This window comes from Rhinolophus ferrumequinum, chromosome 12 (assembly GCF_004115265.2).
Source record: "Rhinolophus ferrumequinum isolate MPI-CBG mRhiFer1 chromosome 12, mRhiFer1_v1.p, whole genome shotgun sequence".
Classification (NCBI taxonomy): Eukaryota; Metazoa; Chordata; class Mammalia; order Chiroptera; family Rhinolophidae; genus Rhinolophus; species Rhinolophus ferrumequinum.
The window spans coordinates 33,809,822-33,837,773 of record NC_046295.1 but is presented as its reverse complement, the minus strand read 5'-3'; the positions used below and the strand labels follow the sequence as shown (position 1 = coordinate 33,837,773).

The 27,952-nt window shown below is 41.9% G+C and overlaps 1 protein-coding gene across 5 annotated transcripts in view; it reads left to right on the top strand.

The window, feature by feature from the left end:
* The first annotated feature begins 1,491 nt into the window (after positions 1-1,491).
* SMARCA2 (SWI/SNF related, matrix associated, actin dependent regulator of chromatin, subfamily a, member 2) overlaps positions 1,492-27,952 on the top strand; it is a 162,410-nt gene continuing 135,949 nt past the window's right edge. The window contains exons 1-4 of one of the 5 annotated variants that reach the window (XM_033122457.1): positions 1,492-1,646; positions 16,159-16,419; positions 19,474-19,603; positions 25,567-25,950. In XM_033122457.1, the coding sequence (XP_032978348.1) occupies positions 16,195-16,419; positions 19,474-19,603; positions 25,567-25,950 (739 nt within the window). In that variant the 5' untranslated portion in view covers positions 1,492-1,646; positions 16,159-16,194. Of the gene's footprint in view, positions 1,647-2,264; positions 2,389-3,132; positions 3,476-3,628; positions 4,023-16,158; positions 16,420-19,473; positions 19,604-25,566; positions 25,951-27,952 lie in introns of those variants that run through there. The other 4 variants (XM_033122460.1, XM_033122459.1, XM_033122458.1 and 1 more) reach the window with 4 other exon arrangements.

The following is a 27,952-nucleotide window of genomic DNA, read 5'->3' as shown; positions in this document are numbered from 1 at the left end:
AGCATTTGGTGTTCTTTCATTGCTTTGTGTCTTCAGTGTACCCACTGCATAGTTTTAAGCATCCTAGAATTGCATTTCAGACCTGATTGCTCAAATAGAGTCAATTTTGCAACAGTAAAATGGCCTTAAAATAGGATTTTACTCTAGGGGGAAACATCCTCAACCAAGTAGTCACTGTGCACTTTGAATGACTAATTTAAACCATTACATTACAAAATAAGGGATAAATCATATTTTTCAGAACAGTACAGTATAGGAACAGTTTTAATTTTAAGAGTCAAGCACCGTCATTAATCTGAGTCTAAAATAATAGGCCCCTGATTTTAAAATCTAACATTCTTTCACACTTCATAAAACTAAAAATAAAATTGTCTCAGCAAACACTGACCTGTTCCTCCCGCCAAAGTACTGTATTTCAAGGAAAATTGGAACAAGAGGTCTCAAAACCGCAAAGTGCCAGCAGTTTACTGTTTGTAGCCCTAATTGGTCTTAAACGTGGGGTGGGAGAGAAGATTCTATGGTCTGTAGAGAATAAGAGATTTATTCCCCTTCTTAAATCAAAAGCAGATTCTATGCTTAAACTGCCCCCTAACCCGCCCGCCCTGCCCCCACAGGGTTGTTTTTCCAAATTTTTGAATATATTTTACCGAAGATGACAAGTGAGGGAGGTCAAAGTGCTGTGTCTGGTCCACAAAGTAAACAGACGGTTTAGGGCGGGTTTATTTATTTATAAGGCGTTCAGCCTCTCAGCTGTTTTCCCCTCATTGGCATTTGGAAGCTTGCAGTCCTTTAGAAAAGAGGTAGATTTGGCAGGAATGTTCTTTGTGCCCTCCTTCCTTTTGATGGGGGAGAAGGGGGCCGATTTATAACTGCAGCCTCGGGTCGCGGGCGGGGGGAGTGAGGAAAAAGTTTCAGCCGACACAATGCCTTCCCCCCCCCACAGTCAACACTATGCCACAAACCGCTTTGGTGCCACTCGGAGCCCTACCCGTGTCCCCTCCCTTTCCCTCTGCAGGCTCGCTCTGGCAGGCGGAGGCACCGTTAAATTCCAGCACCTTCTTCACATACCCCCAAACTACTACACGCTATTACTACGGTTGCCCTCCCCCTTTCGCTTCGCCTCCTCCGCTTCCCCAGCTTCCCGGGAGGAGCCCGGCAGCGCCCCTGGAAGAGGTCTACCCGGAGAGGGATAACGGGCGCCCAGCTCCATCAAGCCTTGGGGCTCTCTGCGTCCTGCGCAGTTTCTCTGCTCCAGGCACAACCACGGCTCGAGAGCCGGCGCCTTGCAGACACACACCGATCCACGCATACAGTAGAGCTGTCTCCGTCCACATTCTTGCACACCGCCCCCTCCTCCCCCCGAGCTCCCGGAGTCGCTGAGCGGGTCGAGTGACAGGCGCGTCCCACCAACCCGCGCTGGGGCGGGCAGGGAGGAGCGGCGCGCGGGGCCAACTGCGGCGCGTCTTCCGGCGCCTGTGGAGGAGGCTGAGGGTGGGACGCGGGGCGGAGCCGGAGTTTAGGAAGAGGAGGGGATGGCTGTCATCAATGAAGTCATATTCATAATCTAGTCCTCTCTCCCTCTGTTTCTGTACTCTGGGTGACTCAGAGAGGGAAGAGATTCAGCCAGCACACTCCTCGCGAGCAAGGTAAATATAACTTACAACTCCTTTCTCCTCTTTCCCCTCCCTCCGGCCTCCCGGCTGCAGCCGCCGCACAAACCCCTCTGGCACCGCGCCGCCTTCGCCGGGGATTATTCATTATTATCCTAATTATTATTTATTGTGCATGCACAGAGACCAAAACAAATAGGCGGGCCAACCGCCACAACAACAACAAAAAAAGCCCGCCTCCTCCCCGCGGGCCTCAGGTGGAATGCTCTAACGACAGCACCCGGGCGGCGGTGGAAGAAACGGGAAAGTTTCAACCGAACCTTGCTGTTCTAATAATAACAGTAATAATTACTACTTCAAGGAGGCGGGGTGGGGGGGAATTCCCAACAAACCACAGCCTTGACCCTGGGTAGGCAGTCAGCGATGCGCTGCCAACTCAAGGTTGCAATACACACACTCGGCAAGGTTGCAGTCCCCCCCCCAACCCCTTAAAAGCCGGAGGGGGTGGGGGGTGGGAAGGAGGGGAAGGCAGGAGGATACAGGAGGAGGATGGAAACGCGACAGTTCATCCCGAGCAGTCCTCCCCGGAAGAGTTGGAAGAGGAGCGGGAGAAGGAGGCAAGGAGCCCGGGCTTGCGGCGGGGCGCCAACCAAAGCGGCTGCTACCCGCTTCCCGGGGACTAGTTTAAAGGGTTCCGGCTGCGGAGACCTGAGCGGAACCCTGCAGGAGAAGCTTGAGCTGGCGCGCCGAGCAGAAGGCTGCCACCGCCGCGGGGTCTGTGCGTGTCGGATCGGAGGTGTCACCTCCACTTTGCGCGTTCCCTCGGGCGGGGATGGGAATGCTGACCCGTAGGCAGGCCTTTAGGGGAAGGGGCCGCCGCGGAGCTGTGCCCGGGGCTCTGCGGGCGTCCCTGCCCCTGGTACCTGGCAGCCGCGCGGGCTCGGGTGTTGAAGTTCGGGGTGTCGGGCCCGGGCCGCACTGCTGGGAAGGAGGGAGGAGGCACCGAAGAAGGAGGTCGGAGGTGCCAGCCGGGCTCAGTTACGCTGCCTTCCTCCCCTTCCTCCCCCTGCACCCGGGTTTGTCTTGTTTTGCTTTGCGCCTTCCCCAAGCTGGAACCGCGGGAACCGCGGGCATAGATCGCCCCAAATCGTCTGGGTGCTAGGGGCGCTTTGGGGCCCGGGAGAGCCACGGTGGTTGCGGACCGGGAGGCCATGATCCAGATAATCCTCTCTGCCTGTCACAAACAGTACCCGCGCGCACGCCGGCAGTAGCGGTGGCGTTCGCCGGAGAAGGGGAAGGGCTGCGGGGGGTTGGGGGGGTGGGGAAGCAATGGGGGGGGGGGGGAGGCGAGGGCTGGAGGCGGGGAGACCCGATGGGAGCCTCCTCCCAACGATGACACGCACCCCTTCTTTCTCGTTCCCTGCTTTCGAGTTGCTTTATTCCCATTCCAACCTTTTTTACCCTTTCCTCTGCTCTTCCCTCTATCCGGCCGGCCCTCTTCCCTCCTCCCGTTTGTGTTGCAAAACATGGCCATGCCATCTGCAAAGGTGTCGAGATGCACTTCCCCAAATAACCGGTCCGGCGCGCCAGCCCCTAGGCGCCCTCCGGCTGCGGGGCGCACACAGAGTCCAGTGCCAAGGGTGCCCCGCACCAGGCCTCGCAGCCTGGGCGTAGTTGCACCGAGAGGGGCCGGGCGCAGCAGTGCGGGCTCGCGGAGACACCCGCGCCCTTGTCTGGGCACTCGGGCCGGTTTCCGGTACACGCGGGGAAATCGCCTCCTGCCAGTTTCTGGGCGCTCGCCCCTGCCCCGGCCGCCAGGATTGCATTATTATTTTTATCCGGGTTGCTGTTTGCGGCGGATCCTGGTGAGCGCGGGGCTGGCTGGGCTGCTAGGGTGGGGGTTGGGGGAGGGAAGTTGGACGCGGATCAGGCAGGAAAAAAAAGTTTGGCAGGGCAGCTAAGTGGGGTGGGGGGGGTGGAGGGGTAGGAGAGGGCGGCGAGCTCCGGCGGCTTGCGTCTCGGCGCCCTCGAAGCGGGCGCGAGGGTGTCTGCGCGTGAGTGTGTGTGTGTTTTGTGCGCGCCGGGTCCAGTGCGTTGGGAGCAGGGCGCGGGCCCTCCCCCGGAGCTCGGGGAAGACCTGGCGAGATTTGGAGGAGGGGGCTGGTTGGGGTGGAGTGTGCGTGTGGCTGTGAGTGTGAGTGTGCGCGCCCGAGCGGCAGAGAATCAGGAAGTCACAGCAGCGAAGCGCACACAGACATGTTTGATCGCCGTGACATGACGCGCGCGAGGGAGGAAGCGGCGGCGGGGGCCCGGCCGCGGGACCCCGCGCAGGCCTAGGGCTTCGGCGGGGAGACCCGCTTCGGGTCGCCAGCTGCACAGCCACGGCTCCTCTTTTTGTTCCGCGTCGCCCAGGTAAGCAACCTTCGCCGCCGCCTGTTGTGTGCGGAGCTTTCCAGCACTTTCCCTGCCGACTCCCTCCCGTCTCCCCGCTCTCTTTTCCTGCAGTCAGGCAGGCGGAGGAAACGGGCTCCTTCCCTCCGATCGATCGCGTGGAAAACTTTAGAGGGAGGCATCATGCGGAGGAAGGCGAAGGCCTTGCTGGCTGTTGTCGCTTGTCATTTCTTTCTCCTGCGGGTCCGGAGAGTGGAGTCGCTGCGCTCTGGGGCTGTTGCACTTTCAAACTTCGGGCCTAAACGTGCCTTCAACTCTCGCAGGATTTACTCTAGCAATAAAATAAGTATTTAGAGTCGTTCACTTGGTCTTGCCAGGGTTTGGATTTTTTAAGAGAAGAAAACAAGGCTCGGGAGTCGAGGGAAGTGGGGGTGTTGTGCAGAATCCATGCCTTCTTTAATGTCTGCACAGGCTGTTATGTAATTTTAGTGGCACATGGGTGCAAAGCCCATTCTGGGCTTCTCCCCTCCTTTGTTTATATAACTTTTGGGAGAGTTTTGCAAGGTTGTCGCCTTTTCCCCCTCCCCTTGGTGCTTTTGAAACAGCAAAGTGACCCAGGTTAGAATTTGATGGAGAGGTGTCATTATTGCCATTATGTAGGCTGTATTCCTAAGTATGTGTAATGTTGGAGCGTAAGGAAGACATTAAGGATATACGTTTGTCTACTGCATTGAGTGGTTATTTTTAACATCTTTGTATTACCAATAGTAAAGGTAAATTTTAAACTTCCATTTCCAACGACTTATTTATTTATACCTGGTTGTGCCATGCTTATAGGAACAGAATGCTGGTATGAGCAGAAATATTGTTTGCATGTCGAGAAGTAAATTCCTGTTCAACCACTAAGACTCAGAAATCACTGAGAGCTGTACTAAAATAAAAGCCATGCTGAGTGTTGTATGCATGTGTGTATATACTTATATATGCATATACAGATGTTTTCGGTAATATTTTCCACCAGTTATTTGGGGGACCACTATCCAAGGCTTGTTTGCCAACACTAGACTTGGTATGCATCCAACCTACTGCTAACATACTGCTGAAGAAGAGGTGTGGCAGCTTTGAATTCAAGTTGGTGCATTGTCATGCAAATTGAGACACACTTTTAGGAATCTAATTGCCCTTTTATTCTCCTGGACTTTTTTTAAAAGCTCCCCGGCAACTCAAATGTTTGCTACTGGAAAGAAGGGATTTGGAGATACCAATTAGGTACAAAAGATATTTATTGAAGTGGACTGAGGAAAAAAACCCAAACCTGTAGACTGAGGTCCATTTCTTTTGTTGGGATCATTAAAGAGAGATGCTATATTGGTAAAGAACATTGTAAAATAAAATAGGAGTTTGGGGTATCAGAACCCTTGAAGAATTGGCAGAGGTGAGGGAGTGCTTCCTTCAATGCAGCCTTTCTCTCATGAGTTACATCCCAGCTTCAGGACTAGCTGCACTGTGGTGTTTCACAGAAAATATTCACCGCAAGAGTGTGTTCAAAGCAGCCTTAGATCTTTTCTTTTGTTCGTTTTTAAAGTGGTTTTTGAGCATTTCTCGTCAAGTTTCTTGAAAAGGGCTTTGACCAACACCTGAGGCTTGAAATTGACCGAAAAAAAAAAAAAAGGTGCCTCTGCCTTGTATTATATTGTTAATGCTTGAATTCTGTTTAAAATATTTCTGGCAGTATAACTAGAAGACTTTGGCGAATAATTATTTAAATTTTTTTTCTTTTAAGTTTAAAGTAGTTCATTTCACAGACCAGTAGAACAGCATATCCCATTATTTTCTAGGAGATAATGGGGATACCCCTTATATTACTGTAATATTTTGATATTTCATTTTAAAGGCCTATTATGTGTTGGAGCAAGAAAAAACTTGCATAAATTATAAAAGTGGTGCTGTCCTCCAGTGTTTTCATCTTTTTTTTTTCCCTTTAGAAGTCTTCCTTTGTAAACAAGGCCTTTGTTTGTCAAACTCTCCTAGGTCAGCAGCTTTTTGATACTCCAGAGAAATAATAAATCACTATTTATGACGTCTTGACATGCTGCCATGAAAACAACTGAATTATCACAAACGTAACACTGAGGAGTATTTCCCTGCACGAGCTTATTGAGGGTGTGTTGGTAGAACCTGATTTAACTACCAGAAGTTTTGATTCTCAATTTCTGGTCAAGATGATTTTAAGGGAATTCATGGACAGTTTGTTTCTTAACATGAATGGCCTTAGAAATTAGAAAGCTCTCTTATAAATGAGTCACATTTCTGCAGCACTTCTTGTGAACAGATGAGAAAATTTCTCCAATGTAAAAGCCACATTTGGAAGCTACTTCTGATTTTTTGTCACTTTTTTATGTAAAAGAATTATTTTCTAAATTGTTCCATTTCTTTAAATGTGTTCTGTAGATTGTTGGTGACCAACAGAGGATTCTGAAATTTCTGTCATCTTTGGAAGCTTTTGCATTATAGATATTTAATCTCTAGTCACTTAGTAAAGTCATGGATCATACCATAAGTAGTTGGGAATAGAAAGTACAGATGGTGGTAAGTTATTTGGTAGAGTATTTAGGAAGGCCTGGGGTACTTATTTTTTCTGTATAGAAAACCGAGACTTTATAGTTACCAGGAAACATAGGAGTCTAAAACTTAGTTCTGCCAGAGTCATTATGAAAGACAGCATATTTATTTGCCTAAGATATATATCACCAATTTAAATGGGATCTTGCAGGTTTTTCAAACCTGGGTTTGAAAAACTTTACCACTTTATTACTGTTTATTATGACTTTATTTTTTTCTCATAGTAATACAGCACTTTTCCTTGAAAGTATTCAGGATATATTAGAGAGAGACTTTAAGTAATACAAGTTTTAAAGATGTAGTAAAAGATACTTGAATAATCGTACTTTAGCAAAACATATCATAGAGCTGACAAAATTCAGGAGCTAAATAACTAGGTCTTTTGAATGTTAGATATAAACAACATTTAATTATGAGTCAATATGGAATATAGGATTTTGAGTGAAATGTTGACATAAGCCTTACCCTTCGAGACTTCTGAATTTATAATACATTATTATGTAACTCAAGCCTACTATGAATTATGCTGTCTTGTTAGATATATAAGACTTTCAGAACATTCAGACAGTTATAATCAGGCCATATGCCTCTATGATTTAAAATCTTTAAAAAAATATAGCAACATTCTATTGTAGTTTTAGGTGTATAAACATCAACTTGAGTAGCAATCTTATACCAACATATCACCTGCCTCTATGCAATCACTAATGTTTTAGAAACTTTTTAGAAACTGACCTAATTAAAACATGGCCTTTTGTAAATTGATGAATGGAATCCACAGAAGTTGAAGTAAATTTAACGTTTAAAAATCATTAAATGTAATTATAACTCACCCCCCATCTTTTTTTTTTAACTGAATTAAGAATTTGGGAGTTCAAAGTACATAAATAGAAAGAAACTCTCTGACCAAAAAGGATTGGGATATGTGGGTTTATAGGTTAATACCATAGTGTCCAAAGGAAATCCTGCATCAGTTTGTGTTTAGATTGTGATTTTCTCATTTAGGGTGATTGGACATTTTTTTAACCTACTTGATGTTGTATATTCCAGTGTTTCCATCCCACGGGGAGATAAGTCATCGAACTTGGAAATTGAATATCCATGAGGCATGCCCTTTCCCATCTTCCCCCTGGGCTTTTGAACTGGGCACATAATAGCTTCAAAAATGTTTGCAACTCTCTTGTAGTTTGCTCTTGTGCTGTATTCCTACGTGTTCTAAAATGCTGTTAAGCAAAGTCCATAATTCTGTAAAAAATAAATGATCTGCCGATGAGAATTTATGTGTTTTAAGGAATGTACCTGAACATGTAACCATATGAATAGCAAATGGTAAACTGCACAGGCCACGTGATGCAGGGAGAGATTAGGATGAGCCCTCCTGATGGGATAGATAAGGCCTAGGAGGTAGGGTAGGGTTGCTGCCAGTGGAGGGTGGGGGAGGGGTGGATTGGGATCATCTGAGATCAGAAGAAAGTTCTGAGATCCCAGGGACTGAGCCTGAAGAATCTGTGAGAAGACTAATATACCAGTTTTGACCTGATTGCCCAGGACAAAAGGTTCCAGTTGGGTAGAATTTTCAGAAGATGAAATTGGAGATGGTAGAAAAACTTGACTTCCAGGCTAAAGCATGAATATTTTATCCAATGGGTATTGGAGGCTTGTCTCTCAGAAGTTTTGAGCAAGGGAATTCATGAACAAAATATATTTGAGATTAATCTGGCAGATTATGGATTCAAGTCTGGGGTGGGAATTGAAGTCTTTAGAAGGATCCTTGGGATAATGTACGTTTTTTTTTTTATATGATCCACTCACCAGGTGTCTTCATATGTAATGTTTTATTTGATTCATATCTAGGTTGAAGTTGTAGCCAGCTATTATTATGCTTATTTTGTAGATAAGAAACTTGAAACTCAGAGATAAAATGAGCTACATGGTGATTTTTTAAAATGGCATATTAACATCATAAATGGCCATTATCCATTTTAATTGCAAAGAACTTAAAGGGTTCCTTCCTGAATTTTTGTTACCATACGAAAGTCAGGGCAAGTGGGGCATATCAAAGCCCACCTCTCACATAACCGGTGTTCTTTCAGCATATAATGTTTGAGTTTTAGTGCTGAGTCACAAGTGTGCCATCTCAACCTGAAAAGTTTTTAAACTATGTATTTCAGACTTATATGTTTAACATATAAATAAAATTATGTTAGCAGACAGAGAAGGACGTTACTAGCGTTGATTCTTATCGGCATCCCAAATGAGGTTGCCTTGCAAAGGGGCCGAACAGAACCTAGGAAGGTCGTGTTTAATGTGTAAATTATACACGGGAGAGTAAGTACATTGCAGGGTTGTCATGCTTTGAAACTAGCTTTTGTTGGTTTGGTTTTGACCTATTGCCTAGCAGTTTGGGCTCCACTGAATTTTAGAAGTGATAGTTATCCATGATGACCTTTTTAACTACTAATGAAATTGAGCCCTACATTAGAGGGATGCTCAGCTGAGGTGCTTTTTTGTTGAGAGGTTTTCTAATACTTTGGATTTTCTCATGAACACTCTCCCTTTTTTTTTTTTAATAAATTTTATGGGGGAATATTGTGGCACAGTGTGTTTCTCCAGGGCCCATCAGCTCCAAGTGGTTGTCCTTCAGTCTAGTTGTGGAGGGTGCAGTTCAGCTCCAAGTCCAGTCGCCATTTTCAATCTTTAGTTGCAGGGGGCACAGCCCACCATCCCATGCGGGAATTGAACCGTCAACCTTGTTGTTGAGAGCTCGCGCTCTAACCATCTGAGCCATCTAGCTGCCCCTCTAGAAAGTCAGTGGCAGCGCATTGTGTTCAATCTAGTTATGGAGAGTGCAGCTCACTAGCCCATGTGGGAATCGAACCGGCAGCCCTGTTGTTCAGAGCTCGCGCTCTAGCCAACTGAACCATCTGGCCACCACGAACACTCTTTTTAAAAGAATTTTTCCTTTGTGGAAACACTGGCTGTCCTCACTGAGGAGGTCATCGAATTGTATCACAGGTGGACTCTTGGAAGAAGGCAACTCATGGTATCTTCAGGGTGATTATTGAGAGCCAGGTTCCTGTGAGGCCATGCCTGGGAATCGTGGGGCACTAATTAGCCCCTGCAGAGTTTGTTGTTATCTTTTGTCTTACACAGACCTATTCTCGGAGCCTTTGTCAGGTCTGACTCCCGGCAAGGATGGTCCCAAGGCAGTTTATTTAAAAGTGAAGGCAGCAGTTTACATCCTAATTTGTTTTTTTGACTGAACGATGAAGAGTTCACAGAATCCCAACAAACAGGGCAAACTTTTCATCCAACTACTTTTTAAAACATATTCGACTTTGAACAGTAAACTGACAGGAATAACCGCAAGAAAAAATGTTTTCCATGCTTTTCTAGAGTTTGGTCCAGCAATGTGTAATGTTAACTTTAAGCCCAGTGAGGTTTTTATCCATGGCACAAATCATATTGTGCACTGTTTAAGGTTGCATGTCTCAGACCAAGAAGCACGAGGGATTTGGTAATGTTTCACCACCATCTGGGCAACCTTGGCCTCTAAAAAAGAAACTTCTAGTAAACTTACTTCCTTTTTCTTCATTGCTACGCTCCTTTCCCCTTAAGAATAGCAATATTTGTGTTCCAGTTCTAGAGATGTTGCTACTTCTTGTCAGGGAATTATCAGTTAATTTATAGAGAAAGCTACATAGGAGACAAGAAGCCCTTCCGGTCAGGAGAGACTTTCTGAATCAGCAAACAAACATGAAAAGAACTCTTTAAAAAAAAAAAAAAAAAAAACTCTTATCTTAACTATCTCCTGAGTCTTATTGTTCTTCAGTCACAGCCAGATAACTTGAAAAAGAGTGAGTTATTCTTAGGGATGTGAACTGGGCCTAATTTTTAGATCTAATACTCCACTTTTGACTTGTACCCCAAAGTCTTTCTGCAAATCTAGCAATAATAAAGGTCTACTGGAGATGCAAGACTTCCCGTCTTCCTTACTACCTTTCGCAGAGTTCTTTAGGAGGTGTTGTCTAGTCAAGGTGGTTGGTGGTGCTTCCTCAAACTCTGACTAGAAAACAAAGTTTCTGGGAAACGTTTATTTTTATTTCAAGACCTAGCTGAAATGCTACCTTCTCCATGAAGCCTTCCCTAACTCTCCTTTTTCCATGCTCCAAGCTGCAAGTAATCTCTCCTGCCCTGCGGCTACACTTGAGCTGTCCGTGCCCTCCCCACCCCAGCTTGTCTTGCAGTAGCTTCCCTTGTTTTTCTCTCTCACTGCTATTTATGGATAAGTCCTATTTCCCTGTCAGACTTGCAGAGCCTTGGGCTAAGCCCTCTGGTCGTTTTTGTACTTCCTCCATGCTTTGTGCCCAGTGGAGAGTCTGTATATTTGGGAGTAGGTAAGTAAAACAGCCCCTTGGATGTTTGATTAAACATCACCCTTCTCTTTTGTTCATGATATTGTCTCCACCTACTTCTCTGTCCCTTTGTAAATTAATATGTTACCAGAGCCAAATACTAACGCTTGCAAAAGTTGTTTCCATCTTTGTTTCTCCATCTTCTACTTTTTACTCCTATGTATTGTTGCATGCTCTCCACACTGGGTGGGTGGCTGTGGCTGACGGGTGCAGTACTGGGCTAGGAGTTGACAGATCAAAAGAGCCTACTTACAGATGTGACTTTGGGCAAGCCATGTGGTCCCTTCCTGCCTGCATCATTTAAATGGAGATGTGACAAAATGTCTCCTCAATTTAAGTCACTAAAATTATTATGAAGCCACATGTGGCATGTTTACATATTGCTAGAAGTGTGGGGGTCTTCGGTGTTTCCCTTGATTGCAGTTAAGACAGTAAGGTGTACATTTTGTCATGGTTGTCATGGTTGGACTGGTGACCCTTAAAATTCCATGAAGTTAAACTCCTTTTAATATGCAGATGGGTGTGCTATGGCTGTAAGCTAAGGGAAGAGGAAAGAGAGTGGGGTTGAGGGAAGATGTCTATGGTGGTTGGAGTTGTGGGAAGCTGCGGACTTTTATTTTTAAAAACACACTCCCCAGTTATAAAGGCAGGAACATCAGGATGAAAAAAGACAGAGTGTACTGCTGAAAAATTCTTGGCTAAGAACGCTGTGGCCTGGCCCTCAGGGAGTGTTGGTCTGAGGTACAGGGAAGCGTAATGGGGGAGGCTAGGAGACTAGCAATTCAGGTATGGGGAGGTCCCTCTGCCTTCCACACCTCCCCCCGCCACACACACACATTGTCTTCATTATTTAGCCACATAATCGAGGAATGGGTTTTTCTTTCCTATGACAATGTAAAACTCCCTCCCCCAACACAAAATAAAAATAGGGTTTGCGTGTTATCTTGTGGACAGACTTACCACTGCCCTATCAAGGCTATCTGAGCCCTTACCCCTCCTCCACTCCTACCAGGCCTACAGCCACCATGACTACCCCAGCTGCCTCATTTCATTAGTGCTGTGAAGAAGAAAGAAAGTTTGAATTTCTAGGGATACCAGTCGGGTCGATGAGGGAGAGACTGAGTTGGCCAATACTGGACTTGAAACCTTAATCGCAGTAATAACATGTGCTTGTGCCTGAGACTGGCCCCTGTCTGTAATTTATACCCCCAAGCTGCTTTACACTGTAAGGAAGTTTAGTTCGGTATGCAAGCTGTACAACACAACGGCCACCAGAAATGAACAGGAAGGAGTAAGAGACTAGGGTGACAGCTGGATCTTTGAGAGGCGCTCCTCTTTCATACACTTGGGGAATGAGAGCAAGACGCGAATCCTGGGACAGCCCAGATTCCACCAAGGAGCTTCTCTGAAGAATGGCACCATATACAGGATTGGAGGAAGTCTGAAAACTGCTCTGAGTCGTGGGCGGGCAGATGGAAGGAGCCTGGAGATACTCGTATTCCAAACCCAGAGGAAGCCTGGAGACCCTAAAGGAGAAGCACTGGGCCCAGGGCCCCAGAGTTGTGGTGGCCCTGAGATGAACAGACCAGAACCCAGGTCTCTGGACTCCCATTCAGAAGCCAGAAAGAATCACATTCAAGTTGTATGATAGTTCCGATTCATGCCATTCATTAGCTGTGTGGCATGGGGCACGTTTCCTCCTTTATTACAAACTATGCTATTTCTCTGATCTATTATTAGTTTCTCGTTTGTGAATCTATGCTATTTCATGGACACATTCATTAAGTTTATGAAGGTTCTCTTATTAAAAAGTTCCCTCTATAACAAGTTCCTGTATTAACACTCCACTTACATGCCCATACTTTTCCATTTCCCTTCTCATAGGTTTTTCACTTTAAGAAGTTTTTCATAGTTTTCTTTAACAAAAAATGAACACTTTTATGGGACTGTATACAAGAAAAAAGTACTATTGCAAGATAATATATGTTAAAATGTAAGACATGAAAAATAGGACTAACAGGCAAGTATTTGTATCTTCATTGTTCAGAGTTGTGGTATATTACCGAAATAGCTATTGAAGCCCATTTTAAGGTAAACCATAACAGGAAGTAAGTAATTTCCTTTTATTCACTAAAAAATAAAGGGGTGTATTACTTTGCTGACATACATGAAAGAACATTATAACTTGTAGTACCCCTGAATTGACGTCAGCTTCCTAAATTTAAAATGCTCACTGGACGTGTGTGTGTGTGTGTGTGTGTGTGTGTGTGAGAGAGAGAGAGAGAGGGGGGGGGGGTGGAACACCAAAAAAATGTTACTTCCGCCTGCTTTGTTTATCACAAAGAATAAATAATAACATTTGGCTCTCTAGTGAATTCAAGGCTATAATTCACCCATGAGGCTTCCCTGTTGTTTTGGAAACCACTTGAACTCGGTTCACTTAGTCCCATCTTATATCTGCAAAACAGTTTGAGTGATTCCCTGCTTATAATCACTCCAAAATAGCCTTTCATCGCTTCCTGTTTTAGCTCTAATTCATGTATCAGAATGCCCTAAATTCTTTTTCTTTCAGTTTTTTATTAAAGTATAGTTGGCATTATAATATTGTATTAGTTTTAGGTGTACAACATAGTGACATTTATGTACCTTACAATGTGATCACCACCACAGTAAGTCTATTAACTGTTCACCACTATTAACTGTTATTACGATATTGACTTTATTTCCTGTGTTGTACATTGCATCCCTATGACTTATTTATTTGTACCTCTTATTCTCCTTCATTGTTTCACCCATTCCCCTACCTCCCTCACCTTTGGCAACCATTAGTTTGTTCTCTGTATCTATGAGTCTGTTTCTCTTTTATTTTTTTTCTGTTTTGTATTTTTTGTTTTGATTCCACAGATAAGTGAGATCATATGGTATTTGTCTTTCTCTGTCTGACTTCTACCCTAAATTCTTGCTTATACTTTTAAGATTTTATGTGAACACACCTCAGACACTGATTACTCTCTAGTTTTTATTTATAAAATAATTGACTCTATTAATAGTTTGCCCTTGAGCTTGTGTCCACAGTTCATTCACATCTTTTTTGAGCACTTGCTACATGCTGATTGGAGGTGCTGGGGATTCAGGAATGAAGAGCCACGCCCTGCCTTTATGCCCTTCACATTTTAGAGATTCAGCGAGAGGTGACAGACAGTAGGTAGCTAAGAATGGAACTAATGTGGTTTTTTTGTATTTCCCCTCTAACCTCTCATTTCACTGCGGAAAGAGCTCTGCTATGGGTGACTGGGCCCTAACTCCAGCCCTGCTACTAAGTAATGGTTAAGCAAATTGCTTAGAGTCTTACTCAGTATTTTGTAGGTTGACAGGAGAAGAGTTTTTGTGTGCACACAGGTGTGTGCCTCCAGATAGCATAATATATAACAATTACTATCACTAGTGGCATTAAGCTTTCTTGCTGAGATCATTGATCTCCATCAGAATTTGGAAAAGAGCTTATTTACTCGTTTTGGCTCATAATTCAAGATGTAGTCTTACACATCCTATGAGGCAGCTCACCAGTGGAAATGCGAAGAAGCTTTGGAGTGGTGTGGGCGATGGAATATTGCTTTGCTGAAATTGGAGAACCGGAATTTGCATACCTTGTCTGGTGGGTCCTGATCCAGAAGTCAGGGGTCACTTCTTTCGGGAACGTTGGACCACAGAGAGTCCTAGGGCAAATCCTCAACTGCCCAAGTTGTCTTCAGTTAATAGCTGGCAGGGGGACCACATCTTAAACTGGTCCTTCTGATCACTTCTGGTACAGTAGAGGTGGTGGGGGGAAGAATGCTAAATAAGATGGCTGAAAAAAAAATAAAACACTAATTCAAAAAGACACATGTACCCCTATGTTCATTGCAGCGTTATTTACCACAGCCAAGTCAGGGAAGCAAACTAAGTGTGCATTGACAGGTGAATGGATAAAGATGATGTGAGATCGATCTATCTATCTATCTATCTATCTATCTATCTATCTATCTATCTATCTATCTATGTCTATCTGTCTATAATGGAATATTACTCAGCCATAAAAAGGCAGGAAATCTTGAGATTTCCGACAACGTGGATGGACCTTGAGGGTAGTATTATACTAAGTATAATAAGTCAAATAGAGAAAGACAAATACTTAATGATTTCACTTAGACATGGAATCTGAATGAACAAAGAAAATAAATAAAAACTCATAGATACAGTGAACAGATTCGTGGTTATTACCAAAAGGGGAGGGGCTAGGGGGAGTGCAAAATGGGTGAAGGGGATCAATTGTATGGTGATGGGTGGTGACTAGACTTACAGTGGTAAACACTATGTAGTGTATACAAATATCTATAATGTTGAATACCTGGAATTTAGTAATCTGTATACCAATTTTACAATAATAATAATAATAATAATAATAATAAATGCCTGCTTGTTGTGCCAGGCAGAAAGCTGTGTTTTAATATGTACTGTTGTTGTATTTCACTCTCAGCTAGTAATTATACAATATGGGTATTTGAACCCATATTTGTCTGATTCCCATAACCTTTGCTATTCCCATAATCACGAATTCTTTTTAATTATTAAGTTATGAAACTGTGCTTCCCCCCAACCCCTTAACAATCCGGAATTCTCTGTGAAGCTTTGAATGTCCATTTACTTATGAAAATGGGTCTTGTTTGGATACTTTGTTCGGGGTTTTATATTTTAATGGTTTTGGGGGTTAATGACTTGTAAGGTGCCCAAGCCAGTAAGTACTGGAGAGCATCTGTTGACTTTAGTAATAAATTTCGAACTTGTTTAGAATTCTGCTTATGTGTTAAATTTGAGTTTCTCCAGTGAGTCTTTTTTTTGTAGCTTAGATGATTTATATCTTTCTGGGGAATCATTTAGAGTGTTTTTTTCTTTTAAACAAGTGGTCTTCATAAAGACTAGGGCAGATGGATATATATCACACTCAAACATCTGGACCAGACAGGGCAGTTCTGTTTGATGTTTGTTGTAGAAATGGCACCATCAAATACTAACAACTGTTTTATTCTGATCTTAACATCATGTTTAAAACATTCCTTTCTCTTTTCTTCTTTTCAACTCAGTATCATTGTACCGACTGGCAGAGACAGGAGAAGTAGATGTCCACGCCCACAGACCCTGGCGCCATGCCCCACCCAGGGCCTTCACCAGGTCCCGGACCCTCTCCTGGACCAATTCTCGGACCTAGTCCAGGACCTGGACCATCCCCAGGTTCCGTCCACAGTATGATGGGGCCAAGCCCTGGACCTCCAAGTGTCTCGCATCCTATGCCTACAATGGGATCTGCCGACTTCCCACAGGAAGGCATGCATCAAATGCATAAGGTAAGAGTTTGTTCTCTGGTTCAGTCTTGCCTTCTGAGACGTGAATGGCTCATATCCCTGATAACCCCTGCCCCTCTGTTTTCTACTCTTTTTAACGAGAGAAGCTAGGTCTTTGTCTTATCTTGAATATTACTAAAAACATACATTCTGAGGCTCTTATATTGTTACAGATGTATTAGTCAGGAAGAGCAGATCTTGGCCTTTTAAAAATACTGGATAGAATATGCAGTTCAGTTAAATTCTGTGGTTTGTGGGTTGCAGGTATTTTGGCTTGGTGAGTAAGTATGTAAGTGCGTGTCTTGATTATTATTTTTCCAGACTATATGTGTTAAATAACTTACATCATCCGTGAATGAACATATTGAAAATTGTTCTTCATTAAAAGTGTTGGTATTTATTGTAAAAATTATATCCCAGAGAGTAAGAGAAAAATGAGTCCTTTCCTAAAGATTTGAAATAATTTTTTAGAGAACCCCTAAAATACACTTTGCTTTCTCCCTGGGAAGTGGCTTTATTCTGGTTTTGGAAGAGAGGTCTGATTGAGCAGAGCTCAGGTCCAGTTGTTTTTTTCTGGACTGAGGTTATAATCCTCTATTTATGAGACTTGGATTGTTGCTGTGGGGATGATCGCATTGCTACGATTTTAGCATGACGCCTTCTCAGGAGATGCAACGAAGAGAGAAAAGCCTTTTGAGAAAGTAAACAAGAACCTCTGTGACAATTTGCTCTGAAAGTTAGCAAATGCCAAAGAAATTCTGAGAGGCTGTTGCATATTACCTGAAGGTTGTGCCTGATGAGGCAGAGGTTTTACATCCCTTTTGGACAACGTCACAGGTGCATAGGGTGACCGGATTTCTCTTGATGTTGGCAAGCCGTGGAAGATACTGGTTTAAAACACAAAGATTACTGTAAAAAAGAGCAAGTTTTTCCTCTAATTGTGTAGGACTGTAGGTCAATTTTAAGGTAAGGCATTATAGTTCAGAAGAGAACATCTTCTTTTTTACAAATTTTGTTAGTTGATGATTTTCAAATCAGGAAAGTAATATATGCTTATTTTGAAAAATAAAACCATGCTGAGATAAATAAAGGGAACGGTTAATCCTGGCTTCACCCCAGGTAACAGCTCATTGTACATGCTTTTCATACCTTACTTAACTCCATGTTTAGTAAAAATACTATGTAAGCACAGGGATATATATACAGGTGTGATTTTTAAATAACTGTTACCATAATAGAATCATATTGTCACTACTAATTACTCTGAAACGTCCTCTATTCATTTACAAATATATCCTGGATTTCCCTATAATATCCCCAAGTTTTCTCCCTCGTTTTTAGCTTGTCAAGTATCTGAAGAAATAAAGCTGCTTGTTTTCTATGTCATATTTTTTAGCAGATATATTGAACATACAGACATACTGAAGTCATTAAATTGTCTTGTGCTCATATTATATTAATTTGGGAACTATATTATAGATCTGATCTGTCACTTATAAACCGTAGTCCAGGTTGAATAATCTCAGAAGAGGTTAAAGATGTCTTACCTCCAAAATTAAAGGTATAATTTGAAGGAAATACTCAGTTAACCTTTATTATTGTTTAAGCATTTAAAAGTTAAATGTATGAGCAAGTGTTGGGTTAGCACTACATTTTTTGCATTGGATTATTTTTATTGATAATTATCTCTTCTGATCCCTTCTGTTTTGTTACCATTTTCTCATATTCTCTACCCCCATCAATGCTCTTATTTTGTTTTTGTTTTGCTCTCATTCTGCCAGTTTTGTAATTTTTGACATCCTGCTTTGCCTTAACCCCCAGCCCCTCAGATAATTCCCTGTGTGAGGACGTGGTTAAGTGCCCAAGTTCACACCTGCTGACCAGATGCCTTCACTTTCTTAGATTCTTTTTATAGGCAGCTTTATTCCTTGTCTTTCTCCTCCTGCTCCCTCTGAGCTTCAGCTTTTTGCTTTTCAACGTTAACTGGAAATAAACAAGTGGCCTAAATACATCTGCTGTGTTGCTTTGATTTCATCTCTATTATTACTGTTTAACAGAATCAGAGACACTCTTTATACCAAATTCTTCCCATTTTTCTTCTGAACATTCTCTTTATGGTAAATTTTTCCTCTTTTCAAGCGTATGCTTTTGACTCTGCAGAAATGAACTTTCCTTTCTCCAAAAATGCTAACACTCATACTTTCTTGCTTGAAGTCATTTGGTTTCTATAAACTCCTGGAAATATTCCTTTCAGGCTGTTTTGAAAATTGCTATCCCAGTTTGGGGAGGAATAGATTTTTCTTTTTTCAAACACATGCTCCGTTGCCCAATTCTGGATTGGATTAAGGTCAATTCAATAGCTATTTATTGTGTGTCTGTTAGGTACTAGGCCTCTAGTCCTGTTTCCAGACCCGGTGTTCTTAATTTTTTCCCACACTGTGCCTTTAACTTTTTTTGGTCTTCCTCTCGCTGTAGTATATACATCTATTTCACACTTTTTCTCTCCAGTGTTTACCCCCATTCACTTCCCTACCATGTCTGTTTGTCTTTTCCCAGTTGTCATGGAACTTTCTGGTTTCAACTTTTAAACTTTCCATGGTTCTTTCCGATGACCAAAAAATTACCAAAAAATAGTCATTGCAGACATTTCAAATAATCTTCCTTCAGACTTTGGACTAACTTCAACATACAGCAGATTTTAGGACTTACTGCAAAGGTTATGACAGCACAGTTTATATTTGTATACTTTGGGAACAGGCCTTTCTTTTTATTTTCAGGTTTTGACATTCCAAAAAAAAATTCTATTGTTTACAGCCTTAACTTCTGACTTACAGATAGTTTTGCTGATCCTATCGGTATAATCTTTTAAAATTTTTTCCCCACCTATAAAATATATGTCATATGTAATAATATATGTAATGTAGGTGTAAAAATATGTGACTGTCATATAGATGATTGTGCCTCAATTTTGAAGTCTTTGGGGAGGGATCTTAAAACTCCAAGTAGAAATAGTGTACCTTAAAGAAGTATGTGAATGATGTCTGTTAAATGTTTCAGCCCATTGATGGTATGCACGACAAGGGCATTGTAGAAGATATCCATTGTGGATCCATGAAAGGCACCGGAATGCGGCCACCTCACCCAGGAATGGGCCCTCCCCAGAGTCCAATGGATCAACACAGCCAAGGTCTGTAACACGAAGTACTGGATTTGGGCTCCATACCGTAGTCTCCATCTTTTGTATTGGTTATTTTAATTATGACTGCCAAAGAACATGTCTAAGGAAGATTGAATCCAGCAGGTTTCTTTTCCCTATACAAATGTCTCCCAGCCTCCACCAACACAACTTTATGATTTACAAAGTCAATTTCATTAATAAAATCTAAGTACTTTTTATTAGCTTCCACGAGTCCATGCACTCTGCAAAGTGCTTCATGCACTTCATGCACAATCGTCACCATGCTCTTGGAAGGTAAATTATATTACCCCAGTTTTATAGTTGGGGAAGCTAACGCTCAGAGAATTTACCTTGTTTTCCTAAGTTGGCACAACCTGTAAGTGACAGGGTCAGGCGGAGAATCCTGGTCTGCCTCCCAACAACAGTGGTGTAGATGTGAAGGTAAGACGAGCCACCTTTGTCCCCAATTGCATGCTAATACATTGTCTGTAAGGTGGCTTTTTCTGGCAGTGGAATTACCCGTCATTGCTGGCTGTATTAGTCCTCTAGGGCTGCTGTAACCAATTACCACAAATCATAGGCTTAAAAGAGCAGAAAATTATTCTCTCACAGGTCTGGAGGCCAGAAGTCTGAAATCAAGGTATCAGCAGGGCCGTGCTCTCTGAAGGCTCTAGGGAAGAATTCTTCTTTGACTCTTCCTAGCTCCTGGTGATTGCCAGCAATCCGAGGAATTCCTTGGCTTGTAGATCTATCACTCCTATCTCTGTCTTGGTCTCCACATGACATTTTTCCTGTGTGTCTGTGTTATGTCCAGATTTCCCTGTTCTTACAAGGAAGTCAGTCATTGGATTAGGGCCTACGCTAATGTGGTATGACTTCACCTTAACTTGATTACATCTGTAAAGATCCTATTTCCAAATAAGGTCACATTCACAGGTACTGGGGGTTAGGGTTTCAACTTACTTTGTAGAGACACAATTCAACCTACAAGAATGGCCAAATCATTATATGATATATTTCTCTTCTCCTTGGTGCCTTCATCCTTCACTATTGGGGGCATATTAAAGGTATCTCAAAGTCTTTTGAATACAATGTAACTTGTTTTCAAAATGATTGTAGGGTTATTTCAACATGCAAAGGCCATGCATTAACTAGCACTAATTAACCCTAATATTTTGATATTCTAATTGAAAGTTTATGTATTGCTGTGTATACTCCTTTGTAATTTAAGGTATGAGTTTTTTTTAATCCATGATCATTCATTCATCCATCTGAGAGAAGATTTTTGACTGTGAGGATTTAGAAAAATGTATTCAGTTAAAATATATATGTATGTGTGTATATATATGTATGTATATATATGTATATATGTATATATGTATATATGTATATATGTGTATTCACACACACACACACACACACACAGTTTCCCCGAAAATAAGACCTAGCCGGACGATCAGCTCTAATGCATCTTTTGGAGTAAAACTTAATATAAGACCGGGTCTTATAAGTTATAATATATAAGTTTTGCTCCAAAAGACGCATTAGAGCTGATCGTCCGGCTAGGTCTTATTTTCAGGGAAACATGGTATATATGCATGTCATGGAGGCATAGAAGTACGTCTTTACTAATGTTCAAACAGATTTTGAGTATCCCAGACTCTGATCTGAATTTTGATGACAGGTAGGCATAACTGTTGCAGATGACTCATAAAATCTTGACCCTGTCAGGAAAGCAGCCTGAAATCTTGGAACTTTTGCAGTCTAGGAAGAAAAACTTTGACCCATTCAGTGTTAAGAATGAATTAAGACAACACTTCCAGGTTTATCATTTAAATTCTAAGGAGCCAGGTGTGTTCATGCAGTTAATATAGATCGCATTTTTAATACCTGGGAGGTATAGGTAAGTTATATTAAGTGATTCTCAAAGCCAGTTACTAGCTCTAGTTGCTCCTGGCTTTGCAGTACTTCTAATAGTGGGGCCATAGGAAAACTCCAAAACAAAACACGTTAAATGCATGAATTATAATTGAGCATTTTTATGTTTATGTACCTTCGAATTTCTCTCATTGCTTGGTTCCTTTCTTCATTTTAAGAATGATGATTTTTCTTGGAATCTCCAACACTTGGCACAACGTCTAGTACATAGCTAGATAGATATTTAGTATAGATACTTAATAAATTTTGTTCAATTAGGTAGAAAAACGAACTTGTGCATTCAAAAGTTAACCATTTTAAATAGATCTTAATTTTTATATAATTTCAGTAAATTATAATTACTTTGAATTACAGAGGTCTACATTAAATGGAATCAGAATTAGCATGTAATATTTTTCTCTAAAATGTCCAAGTGTGTTGTAGGCTGGGGAATAAGTTATTTAAAAGTGTATTTTTGACAAAGTAGTATTGATATAATGCAGTCGTGTTCTATATAATTTAAAAAGAATTTAGACTCTGTAATAGTGTGTATCTTTAAAAACACTATTGTAAAAGCCATTTATAAACACAGGTACAGAGAGGTGTGGTATTGATCGAAAAGCTGCCAGCTTTAACTACCTAGCAACCTATTAGGTTATTTTAAGGTATTGGTTGAGAAGCAAAACCATTTCCTTCAACAAATACTGAACTGTGTACCTTATGGTCCCAATGATAACATTGTTTATTTTCAGTCTGTTCAGTAAAAAAAAAGCCTTAAAAGGCAAGTTATGTAATATTTAATGTTTGTGTGTGTGTATGAATGTGTGTATGTATGAAGAGAAAATTCATATAAAATTGGCAGTTGGTTCAAGATTATTAAAAGGAGAGAGGTGATTGCTTCTCTCTGAGGCCAGGTGAAAGTGGGGAGATAATAGCCCTTGAAGACTCAGGAAGGAAAACTGCCACTTTTTGACTATTTTTGAATGAGCAAATCAAACCAGATTTCAAAAAGAGCAGATTCTGCTTCAACCCTGTCACCCTTCAGACAAATGCAAATCCACTCTCAGACAGTTCCTGTACTCTTTTCTCAACTAAAGATAATTACCAAATATGTTCTGTTGTTTCATCATTTAGATTCTGTTTTTCCTGAAGTTTTATAGAATGCTATCCATCCAAAAACAAAAAAAAAAAACAAAAAACTCTCTAGCTGAGACACTGTCACATTTTTAATATCATACTGTGATAGAATAATTCTATTACTATCCCCTATAAATTCTAGAAAACAATTTTTCCCACCCTCAGTTTCTTATTACATGTGAGGTAAAAGTTTGTTTATTGATTAATTCTGAAAGACAGTTTTTTTATTCCACTCTTTCTTTCTTAGCGAATGTGAGATAAAGTTAATTATTGTGTGTAATGTAACTGTCTCCCCTTCATAACTTTGCCTGGCCACATAGTTCATAGTTTAGAAGAGTGATTTGATAAACAGTGTTATGTAGTTAAGTTTAGACTGGATTGTCTAACGTGTTGGTTTATTATATTAGGCATCCTGTGATTTATCATGAGTAAGCTATAATTGATGACCTTCGGGTAGGAGAGACCAGAAGGCAAGAGACATGTGACCCATTTTAACACCTGGTTATATCTATTCTACTATGAAAATGTCATTAGCTTTGGTAGGAAGTTTTTCTCCTTGTGATAGGTGCCGGGTTGGCCAAAAAGGTGGCAGGAAGTTGCTTACATAATGAACAAACTGCCATTTTGCACCGACATTACAAGTAAAGGGCAAATGTAAGCCTCATTAAGAAGGAAAAGGAAGAATGTTGAATGTTAATGATGATGTTAGGTGTATGTTATTGATATTCTCTTTATAAATAACAATATACTGGGATTAAATTTCTGCTAGTCCTGCAGGCTGATTTCAGGGGCATTTTCTTGGCAGATTCACATGACTAATTGCTGCATGGTTTTGTGCTCCATTATGGAATAGAGATTTGGCGAAGAGAGTAGTTCTTCCATTTCTCTTCAGGACAGGATTTCTCTGAATGGGGTTCTACTTCTCACCAGCTGATAGAACAAAAACCTACTCTTATCTTAGGGGATCAATCTAAATTTGTTTCCCTTTCCAAATGGCAATTTGAGACAAAAGTAACAGTATCCTTTATTTTCTGCAGTCTTGTGAATGGTGATGGTGAGTCGCCAGTCAGTGGTGGTTACCTAGTCTCAGGTCTCTGTTTCCACAAAGATGCACAGAGCTCTTTCAGCTCAAACTTGACATAGGTTCAAACACACGGCAGATGTCTAATAAACACCTGCGTGACGACCTTTATGATAATTGTGACGCAAATACATTTATTAAAGGGCAAAGAGCTTTCATCTAATATTGTATATTGTGTCTGAGGACACCTTTGACTTCATTAATTAGCACTTAGTTTGAATTCAGGGCAACCTTTTGTATTGCAGTAGGACATTTTATTCTCTCCTTCATCTTGGATCTCCCTCCAACAACATTCAGTCATATGTTTTTCCAGGAATTCTTTGGCCAGGCTGAACAGTTCATCTCCTGAAATTAGTTCCTTGACATTTTTGTGCATTCTGACTTCTTTTCCCCAAGAAAAGTACTTTTAAATTTCCCCTTGAGATCTCTTATAGCCCAACAAATTACTCTCATTTTTATGTTATAATGCTCTAGAAGATTTTTGAAACTTCTCAGCCTTTAACTTAAAACCAAAATTAGTATTGGTATTTTTATAAAACCAAATTAATATTAGACCCTGGAGAGAATATACTCACTGGAATCAGATGAAGCTTGGTTTGAATCCGAGAGCTGCCAAGATCTAATGGCATGACCTTGGGTGACTCACTCACTCTCTGAGTCTCAATCTTATTTTAAAAACATAAGGTGACTATATATATATATGTTCTGGGATGCTGAGGATTAAAGAAATAATGTATGCTCCATTCATATCTGTTTAATTCTCCTTACTATTTCTGTGCTCCCACCAGCCTGATATCCACTGGCTAGGCCACCATCTTCAGTCTGTTTATGTCCAACTTACCCACACATGGAAAAGTCCCTGGGAACTAATTATCCCTAGAGTCACAGCCAGTGACATAAGCAGTGACTGGTGGTTTCTAGAGTATACATACCCCAGCTTCTCCACCCCTTCCCTAGGATAATTTGGAGGCAAGTTACTTACCTTCTATTGCAAAGCTTCTGCACGAGGTTAATTTTAAGGCGCCCACTGCAGCAGCTGGATTAATAACACGCTCCTTATTGGCTGCCTTCCCTTCCTTGTATCACCTTTCCATCCCCTGCCAGTGTCCCTGCACATTCCGTATAAATCACCTGCACTTAATCCTTCCATCAGGCTCTGTTTCCAGGGAGAGAACTCAGCGAAGATAGTGTGTACAGTGCCATGCATACTGCCTACAACAGTGGAGACCCTCAAATAACTGCAAGTTATTCATAATGTGCATAGTAATAAACCAAATACTATTTGTTATCCCCATAAGAGACCCTTCATTTCACATTGTGATATAGTAGACACCTTCAGGTTTTGTTCTGCAGGTGGCAGCTACTTTTAATGTGTAATGCTAACCTCTGGTGCCTTCCTTTTAGGTGTCCTAGTGTAACAGCCACTAACAATTTAGCTTCTAGGACTTATGTGGCTATTGAGCACTTGAAATGTGGCTAGTCCGAATTGAGATGTGCTGTACCTTAGCATGAAAAAAAAAGAATGTAAAAAATCTCTTTGATCATTTTTTATTTTCATTGATAATATTTTGGGTATTTTGATTTAAACGAAATATTAACATTAGTTTTGTCTGTTTCTTTTACTTTTTAATGTGGCTACTAGAAAATTTTAAATTGTATATGTACAGTTGATACATGCCATTTTTAAATTGTATGTAATTAAATAATTATTACATTTTATATATTTTAAATTTCTATCAGACAGTGCTGTTGTAGAAAATTACCAAAACATTCAGGAATGCCTCTGTTCCAGGGTCATCAGGGGCAGCCTGTGATCTCCTTTTGTGTTTTCCCGTAGGTTATATGTCACCGCACCCATCTCCCTTGGGAGCTGCAGAGCATATCTCCAGCCCTCTGTCGTCGGGAGGCGGCCCGACCCCGCCCCAGATGCCGCCGAACCAACCAGGGCCCCTGATCCAGGGCGATCCACAGGCGATGAACCAGCCCAACAGAGGTCCCTCGCCTTTCAGTCCTGTCCAGCTGCATCAGCTGCGAGCTCAGATTTTAGCTTACAAAATGCTGGCCCGGGGCCAGCACCTCCCTGAAACACTGCAGCTTGCAGTCCAGGGGAAAAGGACGTTGCCTGGCATGCAGCAGCAGCAGCCACCGCCGCAACAGACACAACCGCAGCCCCAGCCGCCGCAGCCGCCGCAGACCCTTGGTAGCTTCAGCAGACCATCTGGTAGGTTAATATGCAACCAGATGAGTAATGTGATGGTCCAACTTGGATGAGAAAGACTGCTCACTGCGCAGAAGCACGGGGTTGGTATAAGCCCAGGGCTGACTTGGCCTTTTGTTGTACGTCGCTGGCTCCCTTATCTGCCCTCGCTCAGTTGGCCGAGATTCTTAGTCTTTTTTGCTACAGAATCCTGGAGCAGTGCTTCTTAACCTTTGGGGACTCTGGTGCGTGCTGCAGACCTAGGTAAAAAGCACTATCCCCCATGATTTTGCATTCCCTTTCAAGAGTTTCAAGGTTTGTGGGAAGCCCATCCGCACACCCCCTGCAACCCAGCACATTCCATCGCCAAAACGCACTCCTGGAATCGGCTTGCTCTCCTCAAGCCATTCTGTTTGTTGATTTATTCATTTCTACCCCATTTTGTTGTGAAAAGCATTCGGGGAGGCTTCCAAGAAACATACCTGGAGTGAACTAATTATGAAGTAGAAAATCAGAAACAAAGGGAAATAGAAATCGAGGTCAGGCTTGTAGGGGCCACCAAAGTTCTCCTGGTTGCTGCATCCGAGCTTCCAACATAACTCAAGTTTCCTGGCAATCAGGAAGGGAGACGGGGTCAGGTACCTGATTCCCATCATTCAGAAGGAAGGTGCTTCCCAGTTCTCAGAGGACAGAATACCCATTTCTAACATAAGAGTATAAAGTAGATTTCTCATTAGTTTTTCTCATTAGAATTAGTTTTTAGAATTCTCCTTATCAAAAGGCACTCACCACATGATATAGGCACTGATGACGTTTGTTCATAATAAATAGAGTAGCAGAATCCACGCGGCCTACTTTTTACATACCCTGGTATCAAATCTGAAGCTGTGGCATTATGTCATGGGTGGAGACGAGATAGTCCTTGTATGGCCTTCTGGTAGTCTGGCTTGATCCCACTGATAGGATTCAGAGGTGCAGGGGGCTGTAGGATGACCTTCCATGGATGTTGTTTTCTCTGGGTAGGTTAAAGTATGAAGTTTCAGTTATCTGGAGACTTGCACATAACAAATACTTCACATCCTAATAAACACAATCCTGTGCATTTTCTGGATCATTTCCAGAAGAGAGGGCTCCATTTTTTTTTTGTTTTTTACCCTGCTCCAGTGCCTCTGTCTTTGCTTACCAGGCCCCTGTCATTTGGGGGGAATTCGTTTTATTACTCCCTACTCATGTCTTTTGTATTTCCAAGAGTCAAGCTTCATTAGAAATGAAAATATTTGGGCAGATAGTGTTTTTATGACAAAGTGGGCAAGGAGGCCACGGATGAAGGAGGAAAGAAGATACCTCCTTCAAATAGACCAGACCCATCCCTGCCCCTGGGAAGGAGGTTGCATCTGACAGCATTGCTGAACTTTTCCCCAAATCTCAGGTTTCATAGGGAGATGACAACCTTACTTGACAAAGACATTTATTTGAATTGGCTTTTAGGACAAGTCAAAATAAGGAAAAAAAATTTTTTAAGTTAATACTACCTTTTATTGTGATTGTTTCTGTTCCTTCCCCCACCTTTTAAATAAAAAGTGTAATTGCTTATAAATACCTCCACTAATATTTCAGGACAAAAATAAGTATAAGTATGTCCACTTATTTAGAGATAGCTGTGATTTCATTTTTCTTTTGTCCCGTTTTCTAGTGTTATTCATGTGTGAAGAGAGTCTTTTTGGCTGGGGTGGTCTGCTCAAACCTACTTCAAAGTTATAAATCACTAGAATTGACATCATCATAGATACCACCAGAGAATTACAGTTTGACTGGAGGAATTGCACAACGAACAAATAACTCTTCAGTCCTTGCATGCTCTGGGCTCCACTCAGATATAAGCTACCATTTTCCTTTTCCTTTTGATTCATTTTTCCTTTTAGAGACTAAAGCAACATTAAAAATAGGAACTGAAAGAGGTTTGGGGGTTTTGTGGGGGGCAGAACAGCCCTTATGGTAGAAAGTAAAAGTTTTATTGTTAATTTTT